The sequence below is a fragment of the Leucopleurus acutus genome (genome assembly GCF_964270905.1).
Source record: "Leucopleurus acutus genome assembly, chromosome: 10".
NCBI lineage: Eukaryota > Metazoa > Chordata > Mammalia > Artiodactyla > Delphinidae > Leucopleurus > Leucopleurus acutus.
This window is the reverse complement of record NC_139153.1, coordinates 40,069,649-40,083,659: the sequence shown is the minus strand read 5'-3', so window position 1 is coordinate 40,083,659 and position 14,011 is coordinate 40,069,649. Positions and strand designations below refer to the sequence as shown.

The window sequence follows — 14,011 nt, the reverse complement described above, 5'->3', positions numbered from 1 at the left end:
GGTCCTCCACTTCATTCCCTAACTTTATGCTCCACAACTCCCCAACACCCATCACCACCTCAGCCAAGCTGCTATGCTTCAAGGCCCTCACCCACCTTGCCTCTCCTGGCTGTGCAGCTTGTGGGGGGCCCCCTCCATGTGCCTGGAATCCTCCCCTCCCCAGACCCATTCACTCAAGTGCACACCCTTTAGGACCTACGTCACCCCAGAGGGGGACCTAGGACTTCCAAACCCCACAACACCCCTCACCTATACACAGACAAGTCACCTCCTACCCATCAGGAGGGTGAACATCCCAAGTGCAGAGGTCATTTCATCCCACGCCCTCCTGGGGAATCTATTACAAAAAGAAAACAATGCTGTGGACAGAGTGACCAAATGATCAAGGGACCAGGGGCTCAGAGGTTCACATCACCCATGGGGCCACTTGGGCCATGCCCACTGCCCAGGCCTGAGCACAGGCTCCCAAGAGGGAGGGCATCTCATGGAAGCACTTCTGGCTCCACAGGCCTCTGCTGTGAGTCAGCTCTGCCCAGCCCACAGAAGCCCCTACCTGCAGACCCTGCACACAACCTCAGTGCACCCTGAGAGGGTGGGTTCTCCAGACCCACAGTGCAAGCCGAGTGCCTCCCCACTGCTCCTGTTTAGTCAAGGACACACAAGGCCACCCATGGCCATTTATCCCAGGAGGTCAAAGGTTGCTGTTCTCCACTGAAAAGGAAGAGGTAAAGGGTTCTCAGGGCACTCTGCCTCCATGCCCCCCCAACTGTACCTCCCACCTCTGGGAGGTCCCTCCCCATCACTGCCTCACCATTCACACTGCTGGTGGGCTGAACTCTGCCCAAGGCTGTAGAGGTCAGCCCTAGGCTGTGTGTGGGACGACACCAGCCCAAGTGGTGCTGCCCAAAGCATTCTCTGCACCAGGGAACCAGACTGGCCACCAATCCCTGTAATTATGTCCCCAGCAATATTTACCAACCATTCCCCCAGTCTCTCTTCCCTGCTCTCCTCTGATCATTCCTCCAGTGTTAGAAACAGGAAGTTCTCCCCAACATGGCAGAGAAAGTGATCCCGAAGAGGGGCAGTAACCATGGTCACCAATGGGTGGGAAGCAGGTTAGGTTTTACTCACTGGAAATCATGGGCCACGTGACACAGGAGGGCTGGGCAAGTGGAGGACAGGCCAGGAAATCCAAAATGAAAATCCAGGCCTCAAGTGGTAAGTACATCCAAAATGATCCTGAACTGGGGGCAAGACCAAGAGATGAGAGAGGAACTAAAAGGGGGCGATTACCCTACTTCCAGGCCCAACCCTCGAGTCCCAAATCTCAATTTTCAATGGACAAAACCCAGTCTAACAAATTACTTTAAATAAGACAAACTTAAAGACACTTTAATTGGACGTTAGCACAAATTTTCGATAGTTAATGTAAATGAGTGTTGCCTAAAAAGCAAAGTATGTCTGCTGGTGAGCCACACAGACTCAGGCTGAGGTTGAGTGCACCCCTGAAGGCTCACTTCATTGCTTCATTCTCTAACTAAATCCACATCCATACCTCCTCCCTCTGGAGGTGGGTCCAGGGGCTAGCTGGCCCTGAACAGCATATACAGCACAGGCAGGATGGCCACAAATGTCACGCAGGTGACCAGTGTGCCATAGATGGTGTTCCTGTTGACCTGGGCTTCTAGCCTCTGCTCCATGTCTGACAGCCCCAAGATCATGCTCCCCTGTTCCAGCAAGGACCCAGACAGGGCCCCATCTGCCGGCTCCACCAGGCCTGGGTGCGCTGCAGCCTTTGCAAGCTGAAGCACCCCAGCCACTTGGCCCAAAGTCTCTTCCAGGCCATCAAGCTGCTCTCGTAAACCCTCTAGACATGAGTGGACCTGCCTGGAATGGCTGAGCTGCTCTCTCAAGGCAGCTGAAAGGACCTCTGTGTCTCTGTCTCGGGTGGGGGAAGTACCTGCCTGGGACAAAGAGCTCTGCCCAGGCCCAGCTTGCACCAGGCCCCTCAGGTCTGCCATGAGGTCATGGAGGTCCCTCTGCTGGAGGGAGTAGCTGGACGCCTGTTCTCGGATGGCTTCCTGGAGGCTCACAGGCCCCTTCTGAGCCTCCAGAAGCAAGACCTTCAGCTCCTGTAGCCGCACACGGTTCACGTAGGTGGAGCCAGCCACACCAATCAAGGCCCCCAGGACTGACCCAATGAGGGACCAGTTCTTGGTCCTCTCAGCCCGAGTGCGCTCCTTCTCATGACTTTCCCGCACAGCTGCAGAGAAGAGGGAGAACTTCTCTCGCTCGGAGTCTTCGGCACGCAGATAGGTCATACGAAGCCTCTTCTCCTCCTGCAGAAGCAAAGCTGTCATATAGCAGCAACCTGGCCCAGCAGCCACCAGCAGATGTCCCACTACCATGTCCCTGGGGCTCAGCTTCACGTCTGGCACAGATTACATGTTCCATAAACACGTTGAATGAGTAAAGGTAGCATAAGCCTGGTCAGGAGGGAGGAGCAAAGGAACTGGGGGTGGTCAAGGTGAGTGGCACTATCCTCCCCAAGCAGTCTTGGGTCTGGCCGGACATGCAGTGGTGTCTACAGAATGTGTCTAACAGAAAGGAAGTGTCCGGCGCTCTCTGGGCCAGACCCCTGCATGGTGCTCCCTCCTCAGTAATCTGGGGTCCAGATTATACTGTCCTGGACCACTGATCCCAGTATTCCAGGAGGAAGTGCGTGGAGAAGCTCTGGAAGCCTGGGGCCCAGTCCCTCCACAGGGGCTTCTGGTTTACCTCCTCACCAGGTGTCTGACCCCCTAACTAGTCAGGGCTCCCACCTCACCCCTCCATGACCTGCCAGGCTAGGGTCCCTCTCCAGATGAGGAAGGGGCCTACCTGCAACATCCTGTGCTCCAGAGTAGCCAGTTCCAGGTACTGGTTATCGTCTCTGGAGATGCGGTCCAAGCGGTCCCTCACCTCCTTCAGCTTGGCCTGCTGACCTTCCAAGTCCTCCCGAGCCTCCCGGACAAGCCCTCGAGCCACCATGAACACTTTCTCTGCCTGCAGAGAGAACAACAGAGGCCATTTGCCCCTTCTCTCCATGCCCACACAGCCTCAGCTCCATTCTCAACAAGACTGGGCGGAGAAGAGGTCAGTGGGGTGTCAGTACAAAGGGTGGAAAGAGAGTCCCTCAGACACATAATCCTGGCTCACCCAGTGGTCCTCAAAGTGTAGCCCCGGGCCCTGCCCAGCAGAATCACCGGATTTGTCCGTTCAAGTGGAAATAACATGCCCCTGAGAAACCTGAAAACAGCTAAAGATGCATACAATCTGTGTCCACCAAACCCAGCTGACTCTAGTCTGACAAACCAGAGCAAGGCCCTTATGCTCTTAATCGGCTTCATGTGTGTTACCTTAGCTACAACCTCCCAACAACGCCAAACGCCATGACAGGCATTGCCCTGGCCTCCATTCAAGAGACAGAGAAACCCCGGCTCAGCCAAAGTGATGGCCTCCAAGGGGAGAGACAGCACTGTGCCTCAAAACCTCCGGCTAAACCCCAGGTTCTTCCCACCCCACTACACTGGTCTGCGCCTAGGTGGGAGTGGGAACAGAGATGGCGGAACGCATTTCCACTGCCACAAAGGACTTGACAACCAGAGGCAGCTCTTCCCACCTCACAGTCTGATGTTTCCCAGGGCCTCTACTTTCACGAGGGATGCTTTAATCACACATGGGGCTTTGAGGACACTGTAATGCAGCAACCCTCCAGGTAACTCTCACCACCAACCCCCAAGCAGTCAATGAAGGAAGTGCTTGCTGTCCTCACAGAAAGGATGTTAATGGCCCGGGACTCACTGGTACAGAGCATACACAACAACTTGTTTACATGGGGGAGAGGAGGGCCCTTCACCCCGGTAGTATCAAAGCCAGGCTGTCGTGTGAGAAACGAGTCAGATCCCTCTCCTAGTGGTATGTGTTCAAGAAAAGGCAAATCTGGACGTGGCCTCCCAGCATCTGTGGCTGGTAATTTACTTGTCAGGAGCCTCCAGGCCACATTGCCCAAGTCAGAGGGCAGGGCCAACCACCCCAGCTCCCCTCCTCACCTCAGTCACGTTTCCCTGGGCCTCTCGAACCTCACTGAGTCCAACAAACTCTTCATATCTGTCCCACCAAGTCTTGGCCATGGAGGACGCCCGTTGCTGAATGCTGTGCCCCAGGGCTCCTCCCAGCGCTGTGAGGCGGTGGTACAGCCCGAGGGCCACCTCCTCAGGTCTTTTCTCTCTGGGCTGGCTGGGGCCTGGGCTGCAGAGAGTCCTGGTCATAAAGAGGTCCCTTCCAAGGAGGCCTCTCCGCACCAGTACGGGAGACACACCCACGACGTGCCGCATGGCCAACACAGGGCTGCACCCTGTCATCGGGAGATCTGTGGGGGGATGCCAGAGAGATCAGCTCACAGCCGAGAAAGGCTGGGCTTAAGTCAGATCTCAAGTCCTAGGGACAGTTCTGAACTGAACAGTTTCCATTAGAAAGTCCAAACTGTGCACCACTCTGTTGGGCCCAGAGGTGGCAGCCACCAGGGTCAGGCTTCACCAGGTGCCCCCAGACAATGGAGCATGTCAGGGAAGAGCATATTTAGGAGCTCAGGCCTTCCATCTCTCTCCGTGATGCCACATGAACCCAGATCCTCCCATTCCACCCACCTTCCCACAACCCCAGGTCTCTGTTGTGATCTGCATGAGAATCCTGGTGTCCAGTTTTCTGATAATCTCAAAGAAAATTCTTAAACCTGCGTTGTGTCCATGCTAACAGAGCCCCACAAAGATTCCCAAAGACTCCTAGGGAAACTGTGGAACTGACTGAGGGGATTCGGGGGAAAGATTTCTATAAATGACTATCAAAACCAGCTTCCCAGACTCCCTGAGGGCTGCCTCAACTCTGGCGAAGCAGTTTCGCTTCTGTTCTGGGACACAGGTCGTTCGTGTCCCAAGGCAGAAAACTCTCTCCTCAGCTCTCCTCTGAAAAGACAATTCCAGGGGAAAACAAAGCAAAACAAAACAACCCAGATTTCTTCATAGAGGACAGCTTTTTTAGGTTTACACCAACTTTCCTTCTGCCCTTCAAGCCCAGACATTCCGGATGACCAACTCCCAGTCTCACATTTCTCACTTTCCATAAGCTTTCTTCCTTCTTTCCAACCTCAGTAACTGCCCAACAGGTTAAGTTTCTTTCATCTTTCCCTTTTCAACCTTGCTTTGATGTTTGGGCCCCAACAATCCTACTTCTCTGTTACCTGAACAGCACAGGGAGTCTCCCATCATCCAGTCAGGCCTTGCCTGAGCCCAGGAGCAGCAGTGAATTCCGAGGACCCCAAAGAGAGGGCCAGGTGACCCATGCTCCCGGGGCAAACCTGGGCCAGAGCACTCTGGTCTGGCCAAACCACCCCTGCCCCCAAGTACTGACTCTGGCTGTCAGAGTGACACCTGGTAGCCAAAAGACCAGGCCAGAGAGAGAGGTAAGCAAAGGGAGCGGGGGACAGGAAGACTGACTAGAAGAGCTCCAGTTACAAAGAAGGGACCTCCCTGATGTAAGGCGATGAGCATCCCAGACTCCTCCCCATGGTGCCATGCTTGGAGAAGCTCAGACCCTCTTGAAAACAAAGTTGCTTGGGTAGGGACATGCCTCCTGGCAAAAGCCTGAGCTGAGCACCACAGAAGGGGACATCTCTGTGACAGTGGTTCCAAGCTGGTGCTGTACCCAAACCCCTGTGCCCCTTGCCTAAGGCCCAAGGGAGCACACGCTACCCATGGCCCAGCAGTCGGGCCAGCCTCCTAGGCCTCAAGGCCAGTGACCACTGCACACAAGCTGTGGCCTCACAACAATCCTGCAGGTGTACCCCTCATCAAAGCAGAGCACCCACCCTCCTCAGCAACGCTCAGCAGAAAGGTGTCCCCCTTGTCTATCACTACTTCTTCAGCCCTCTTCTCTCTTGATCCCATTCGACCACCAAGGTTGCTCTCCTGAAGCCCTGCAAAACTCCCACCTTGTCAGATCCAGCAGGTGCTACTCAGATTTCTTCTCCAATACCTCTGCAGCTTTCAACACCCTCTCATTTTGAAATCACCACTCCCCTCAGCCTCCTCCTCTATCAGCAGCCCAATCTTGGACCCTAGGAAGGTCACTCATCCCTGGCACAGAAGACAGCTAAAGCCTCCTACACAGTCACGGCTTCCTCCCCTGCCCCTCAGAGCCGTTCTTCACATGGCAAACAGAGGCTCTGTTACCTCCCAAGTCAGATCACATCCCTCGGTGCAAAACCCCCTGACAGCTCCCCTATCACCTGGCATGCACACCAGTCCTGCCATTGGCCAACAAGCCCCGGTCCTCTCAGCCCTCATCCCCTTCCTTCTCTCCATCCCTGTACGTACTCCACTCCAGCATCCTCACCACGCTAAGCACAATCCTGCCACAGGGTCTGTGCCCTGCCATGTCCTCTGCCTGGACCGCTCTTCCTCCACAAGTCCAGTCACCTCACACTTACGTCTTTGTTCATACATCACCTCTTGATAAGGCCTGTCCTGACCACTCCCTCCTTGGCCACCTTACCAGCTTTCTTTTTCTCCACCAGACACACATATTGCCTTCTTCATGTACTGCCTCGCCCCTCACTAGAACATAAGCTTGGAGACAGCAGGGACTTGGCTTCGTGACGGGACACACCAACGAATCCCAAGTTGTTCCCCCACTCTAGTCCCTCCTCTCAGCCTCCCACCCAGCCTGTCTCCTGGCTCCTCCCCACTTAGATGTCTCACAGGCCCATCAACCAGCAAACGGAAGATGTTCCTGGCACAGAGACAAAGTGGAACAGTGCTTGCAGTTGTCTAAAATCTGAAGGATGACCTGTGCAGCAGAGAGGAGAGTGGGTGGAGAGGCTGGACAGGTGGACAGAGACCAAAATGAGCCCTGGGCCAAGTTCAGGACGCTGCCCCTCCACATCCATTCTCCTACTCCATCCAGATGACTATCTCCTACCAACTGCCCTTTTCGCAAACCTCCATCACCAGTACCTCATCCTCACTTGTATAGCTGATGGTTTGCTTCATTTTTCACCAAGAAAATATTTTAAAATTGGAAGAGAACTTCCATAAACTCCTACCACACCTTCCCACCTGCCAATGTCTGTCTCATCGCCACCTTCTCTTGTTCCTCAGGATGAATAATTCCTGCTCTAGGAAAGGCCAAGCTGTGCCCCAGGTCCCATATCCTCTCCCCTCCTCAGACACTGGTCCCATATCCTCTCCCCTCCTCAGGCACTAACTGATTTGACACTCCCTCCAGCAACTGCCCCACTTCTCTGCTCCTCTTTACTCCTTGACAAAGTGCCTGCACTAGCTGTCTCCAGTGCCTCTTCTCCCATTCTCATTCAGCCCCCCTCTGTTCTGGCCTTCACACCCACCAGGACACTTGAACTGCTCCTGTCCAGGTCATGTCCACGTGGCTAAACCCAATGATCAGTTCCATCCTCATCTTGCTTGCCTTGTCAGCAGCCTGTGCCTCGTGATAGCTCCCTCCTTCTTGAACCACCTTCTCCTCTTGGCTTCCAGTCCCCACTCCCTTCCACAACCTCTCCACACAGTGCCCCAGAGCTCTGTCCTCAGGCTCCTCTCTTATCCAGTCCTGTGGCTTGAAAAATCATCTACAAAAAAGTTCTAAACTTGATTGTAGGGATAGCTGCACAACACTGTAAATATACTAAAACCACTGAATGGTACACATTAAGGAGATGAATTGTGTGGTATGTAAATCATATCTCAATAAAGCTATTACTAAAAAACAAACAGACAGAATTCTCTGGCAGTCCAGTGGTTAAGACTTGGTGCTTTCACTGCCAGGGCCGGGTTCAATCCCTGGTAAGGGAACTAAGATCCTGCAAGCCATGTGGCGTGGCCAAAAATAAATAAATAAATAAAACCCAAACAAACTATAATCGGACCTCTCCAGCCCACACCTCTCCTCTGAATTCCAGGCTCATTTATCGAACTGCTCACTCCATGTCTCTGCTTGGAAGGCTGATGGGGATCTTATCTTCCTCTCCCAAACTTGCCTTTCCCACAGCCTTCTCCATCTTGGTTGATGGAAACCAATCAGGCCCAAACTCTCATATCATCCCTGACTCTGCTTTCTCTCGCTCCTCACATCCAGTCCGTTAACAAATGCCACCTCCACCTCTGAAACTAAATCCAGAATCCCTCTTCCTCTTGCCTCTGTCACTGTTATCACCTGGTCCCAACGACTGACATCTTTTGTCTGGATTATCCTAAGAGCCTCTGACAAGTCTCCCTGCTTCTACTCTAGCCCCTACTGTCAATAGAGCAGGCAGTGGTGCTTTCAAAACATGGTCAGACCATGTCTCTCTCTGCTCAAAGCCTGCAACCGTTCCCCATTTCTCTCAAGGTAAAAGCAAAAATCCTTTCCATGACCTACAGGGCATCCACCTCCTGGCTCTCATTCTTCTCTCCTCTCACCAGTCTCCTTTTCCTCACTCTGCTCCAGTCACATGGACCTTTTCCCCCGGTCTTTTTTTTTGACATAAAATTGACACACAACATTGTAAAAGTTTAAGGTGTACAATGTGATGACTTCACAAATGTATATACTGCTAAATGTTTACCATAACAAGGTTAGCTAACATATCTTTCACTTCATATAACTCCCAGCTTCTTTATGTTGCTGGAACATGCTAGGCTATTCCCACCTCAGGGGCTTCATACCACCTGTTTCCTATCTGTACTGCTTGCTCCCTTCTCTTTTTCAAGTCCTGCTCAAATGTCATAGCTGTCCACTCGCACCCCAGGACACCTTAACCACTTTGCTTTATTTTTCCCCAGGCACATATCACATGACCCGTGGTATGCATTTCACTTATTTACTTATAGTCTCACCCACCAGAACGGCCGCTCTGCCCGGGCAGGCACTGTTTTGTTCACTGCTGCATCCTCAGTGCCTAAAGTACACACATATAGCACACACTCAACAAAAATGTACTGGATGAATTAACAGAATTTGCAAAAATATCGCATCCCGGGCTATATTATAAAACCCCAACTCCTTCCGGTGGCCTCCAAAGCTCTAGAAACAGGTGGTCTAGCCCCCGCCCATTTCTGCTGCCTCCCTCGCATCTCCCACCAGCCACACTGTAAAGAATGCGCCGAGATTCAAGGCCTTTGCACAAGCCCTTCCCTTTACTTACAGTCCTTTCCCCATGCACAGTCCCAGGCTTAGCGCTTGCGGTTAAAAACCGCTCGCGGCTTCTGGATCCTCCCCGGGCAAGACACCCCACCTCCCCAGTACCTGGTGGGTTTTGCGCCGGAGCCGCAAACCCAAACGTGCGCCAGTCACTCAGTTGATCTCTGACCCTTTAGTGCCCGCCTCCGGACCGCTTCCGGCAGCGGGAGCGCAACTTCCGAACCAGGAGCCAATCTGCGGGCCCGCATGGAGGTATAGGCTCAGGGGGTGGGACGAAGAGCCCAGCATCCGGTGGAGGGTCTGGGGAAGGGGCGGCAGGCGCCATGTCGGGTCGCGGAGGTAAGTGTGCGGGGACGATGGGGTGGGGCGGGGCGGAGAGGGACGGGACCCGGCGGGGGCCAGGCTGAGCGTGCTCGTGTCGCACGCAGGTGGCAAGAAGAAGCCCCTGAAGCAGCCCAAGAAGCAAGCCAAGGAGATGGACGAGGTGAGGGCTGGCGCAGAGGCGTGGGCGGGCGCGGAGGGTCTGAGAAATCCGCCGGGAGTGAATCCGCTCTCCCTCTCCGTAGGAAGATAAGGCATTCAAGCAGAAACAGAAGGAGGAGCAAAAGAAACTCGAGGAGCTAAAAGCGAAGGCCGCGGGGAAAGGCCCCCTGGGTAAGTGAGGGCTGGGTAGAGCTCAAGCCGGACAAACGCCTGAGCATCAGTCTGGTTACGGGCCCGAGCATGTCCGTGTCCTGCCTCGTTGGTGAGTTGCGAGGTCCCTTTTGCTGGTGTCCGCTGTAGTGGACGGCCCTAGCCAGGCTTGGTTTCGCAGCAGCGGGAGAGGGGGCGGGAGTCAGACCCAGTATGGGCTTCTCTTGCTTAGGGAAGTGGCAGAAATGGAAATACAGAAATTTATATATCTCAGACACAAGTTAGTACAGTTGAGTTTCCAGATATCCTCTACAGTTTCTTGCTCCAAATTCGTATTTCACTGCTTCTTTGTTGCTTGTAACATTTCTTAATTTACTAATCGTATTGTTAAAACTCTAGCAAAATACTTTTGCATCCTGAGCCTTTTCACTGCTGGATGCGCCTAGTCTAATGGATAAAGTCCAAGTCTGTTGGCATACTATTGTGCTATATGTTTTTTAACTTAATTCTCTACCATTCTGCCTCTTTTTTGTCTTTGTGTAAGAGGAATTGATTACATATCAAAAGATTTTTTTAAAACCCGTCAGTCATTGTACTTTGTGCTTCTTAAATCCTGTTTACATTCATCAAAATAGGATTATTTTCTCAACAGTTACCTATACCCTATTGGATCACTGAGCCACCCTAGGGACAACGAAGGCTGGGATGGTGGGAGTGTCATTCAGCGTTTCCCAAGACCTCTATTCTAGTGGGTTTGAGTCATTTTTGTGTACCCACACAGCGCTGAGATTGTAGATATTGAGATTCCTTTTTGGAATGATGTGAGGTATCTTGCACCTTCCCTTAATCTGTGATTATGTATGGGGAGAAGCCCAACCCTTAGTGAAATCCTGTACTACTTGTTTCTATTGAGCATCATCTACTTTTTTTTTAAGGTTTATTTTGTCACAGCCCTTTAGGACTTCCATTTCTATATTAGGCATACTTAATTCTATAATTGTTTGTTAAATTACCTACCCTGTGCCAAATACAGTCATTTGTAAATTGGGTAAAATAAAGGTAGTGAGTAAATCAGATCCCAGGATCGTAATACAGAAGGTGATGTGTGATATGACACTTAAGAGTATGGACTTGGAAGTCAGGCTACCCAGCTTGGAATCCTGGCTTTGTCACATACCAGTTTATAACTTTGAACAACACCTAACACTGAGACTTTGTTATTTGTAAAATGGGTTGATAGGGGATGAGGATTAAGTGAGCCAGTCTGAAATACACAACACACTTGAGATCCAGACCAGTGCACAGCCATTACTCGTGCCCTGCCTTATTCTCATTCTACTTTTGCCCAGAATAGATAATACTGGGAGAGCCCTGTGCATGCTTGTGTCCAAAAAAATGCCCAGTACAAAGAGCTGGACCTTATTAGGATCCTTATCAGGCCCCTGGGGCTTCAGCCATAGAACTGTCTTTTTCCCTGGATGAGACTTTTTTTTTTCCTTTTGCAGCAACAGGCGGAATTAAGAAATCTGGCAAAAAGTAAGCTGTTCCTTATGCCTGAGGCAATGATGATCCTTAGTTCCATTCCTGTTTAAACATCTGGATTCCCTGCCATAACATCTGTTGCCACCTATAGCTAGAATGAAGTGTTGTCTTGGAACCTATTGTACATTTAAGAATAAACTTTTGTAAAAAAAAAAAAAAATCATACAGTGGTTCATCTTGTCTTTAGTTCTTCTCAGCCATTTCTACCTTAGCTGTGAGATCCGCATAAACCTAGCCCAGAATCCTGCCAAAGTGTGTTCTTAAGTCCTTGTTCTATCCTGAATTCTGTACCACCTGGAATTAAACCAACTCATTTGAAATGGCTGTTGTTTTCTGTGTGGTTATATACCCAACAGAATATATTACATGAGATTAGTGGAAGAATTTATACTTTGGGAAGAAAATCTATTCTTTCTGTTACGACATCCATTACTATTTGTTTTAATGGGGTTTTTCATCTGTTCATGTAAGGAGTCTTGCTTGTGCAAGCCGGGCATGCACCAGTGAACAATTCCTCTTGCCAAGGAACTTCTCTATTGTTGGAGGGGAGCAGGACAAATACATATGATATGTGTTATGAAGGGCAAAAAGACTGGAGAAAGGAGAGATTCCTAAAAGTCTGTAAGAACTAAGCTTACTCTGAAGCCCCCAGGTCTGCATTTCCACTAGGGCTTCAGAAAGGTCCTTGCTAGGTTCCCATTTCTTATACTCTACGTTCAACCCATCAGCAAAATCAAATCTGAACCCTTCATATTTACTCTTATACCACCGGACCTTCATTCTGACCCTAAAATCCCTCACCTAAATTATTGTAGTCACATCCAAATTTGTCTTCCTGCCGCTACCCTTGCTTCCATACAGTCTAATCCTTATTTAGGACCCAGAGTGATCTCTAAACCATAAAGTTAACATTTTGTCTCTCCCTGGCTGAGAATTCTTCAGTGGCTTCTTAGTGCAAAAAAAACACAAGTCCCTACAATGACCAGTGAGGCACTAAGGGATCTGGATGCCACTCCCTACCCTCTGGTGTCTAGCATTCATCCTCCTGATCAATCATAAGCCACAGTGGCCTACATTCCAGTCAAGCTCCTGCCTCACTGTTATCACCAACTGGAAACTCCCTTCCTTTAGAGAACGAAATGTCACATTAGTGAGCTCTTTCCTGACTGTAGTGGCAGTCCCAGTGTCTCTTAACCCTGTTGCCTTTTTCTCTCCTGACATTTGTTATCTACCACTTTTGACTCCAGGAAGAGTAAATTCCTGATACAACTATGGGAATAATGCGAATAACACTTAGCTTTCTCTGAGAATGTGTTTTCAAAAAGGGCTCTAGAACTAGTCTGAGATTTTGCTGAGTCAAAACTGGAAAAGGTTTTGATAGATTGAAGCCTGTATTATCATTCTAATGTACTTGATATTAGTAGAAAAAGAAAAACAGCCCACTTTGCTTCTCTCCCGGAAAGTTGCACAGCCAGCAGCATCTTTGGACTTAAGGGATTCCCTGTTGGACCTTGCCAGCTCGCACCCATCCCTGTGCTACTGAGAATAACCCTTCAGAGAGCCAGTGCCAGCACACCACCCCTGAGATTAAGCTACTGCTGTTTTATTTGGTAGAACCTAATCAGCATTAACACATGGAAGTATAATCCTGTCCCTTTACGGGACCAGAGTCTTGGAGCAATTAAGACAAGCATTCAACATTTGGGCAGCTGTCTGAGGGAACCTACCAATTACCTCAAAAAACTAAAGCCAGGTATTCAAGACCCTCTAGGCCCTGACAACCACTTCCCTTTCATTTACTGCCTTCACAAACATTCACAGGACACTCACAGGCCAAGTTTGGCACTGAGCATTCAAGGATGAAAAGTCTTGCCTCAGTTACTCTCCAACACCCTGTTCCTGCTAACTGTTGTGCACATGACTGCTGCCCGGTAAAATCCTGTCAGCTACTCAAGCCCAGCTTGAATCCTTGCTCCTCTCTAAAGCCTTACCTTCTCTCTCTGCCATCGATAATTCCTACCTGGCACTTGTGTGGCGTCCATTTCAGTGTTGTGTTCTTGTCTGAGTAGTCTTGGTGCCATCCTCCTTGGTAACTCTTTTCTTTTTTTTTAATTATTTATTTTTGGTTGCATTGGGTCTGTTGCTGCGTGCGGGCTTTCTTTCGTTGCGGCAAGCGGGGGCTACTCATCGTTGCGGTGCACGGGCTTCTCACTGCGGTGGCTTCTCTTGTTGTGGAGCACAGGCTCTAGGTGCATGAGCTTCAGTAGTTGTGGCATGCGGGCTCATTAGTTGTGGCTTGTGGGCTCTGCAGAGTGCAGGCTGGGCTCTATAGAGCTCAAGCTCAGTAGTTGCGGCACACGGGCTTAGTTGCTCCGCAGCATGTGGGATCTTCCTGGACCAGGGCTCGAACCGTGTCCCCTGTATTGGCAGGCGGGTTCTTAACCACTACGCCACCAGGGAAGCCCTCCTTGGTAACTCTTGATAGCTTCCACTCAACCTGTAGGACAGCCCAGGTGCTACTTCCAAGGGGCCTTCCTTAACTTCCTGAGTTTCATTCATTTCTAAACTGTGACCGTCGCTTGGGCCAAAAACACTCAAGAGCTCT

General features: G+C 50.8%; 2 protein-coding genes across 7 annotated transcripts; one reads left to right on the top strand and one right to left on the bottom strand.

The window, feature by feature from the left end:
* Window positions 1–1,394: 1,394 nt before the first annotated feature.
* On the bottom strand, window positions 1,395–13,692 carry CCDC51 (coiled-coil domain containing 51). Of its 6 annotated transcripts, XM_082847142.1 has the most exons (5): window positions 9,337–9,394; window positions 8,932–8,989; window positions 4,092–4,411; window positions 2,881–3,045; window positions 1,395–2,339 (listed from the first exon to the last, which is right to left on the bottom strand). In XM_082847142.1, exons 3-5 carry the CDS (start codon window positions 4,401–4,403, stop codon window positions 1,584–1,586), a joined length of 1,233 nt encoding a protein of 410 aa, XP_082703268.1. In that variant the 5' UTR covers window positions 4,404–4,411; window positions 8,932–8,989; window positions 9,337–9,394; the 3' UTR covers window positions 1,395–1,583. The 6 variants fall into 6 exon arrangements, with proteins under 6 accessions (XP_082703268.1, XP_082703267.1, XP_082703272.1 ...); XM_082847141.1 differs by lacking the exons at window positions 8,932–8,989; window positions 9,337–9,394 and adding an exon at window positions 13,427–13,692; XM_082847146.1 differs by lacking the exon at window positions 4,092–4,411.
* Window positions 9,471–11,747, top strand: TMA7 (translation machinery associated 7 homolog). The gene is made up of 4 exons (XM_082847147.1): window positions 9,471–9,570; window positions 9,660–9,715; window positions 9,798–9,885; window positions 11,370–11,747. Exons 1-4 carry the CDS (start codon window positions 9,555–9,557, stop codon window positions 11,402–11,404), a joined length of 195 nt encoding a protein of 64 aa, XP_082703273.1. The 5' UTR covers window positions 9,471–9,554; the 3' UTR covers window positions 11,405–11,747.
* Window positions 13,693–14,011: the final 319 nt, after the last annotated feature.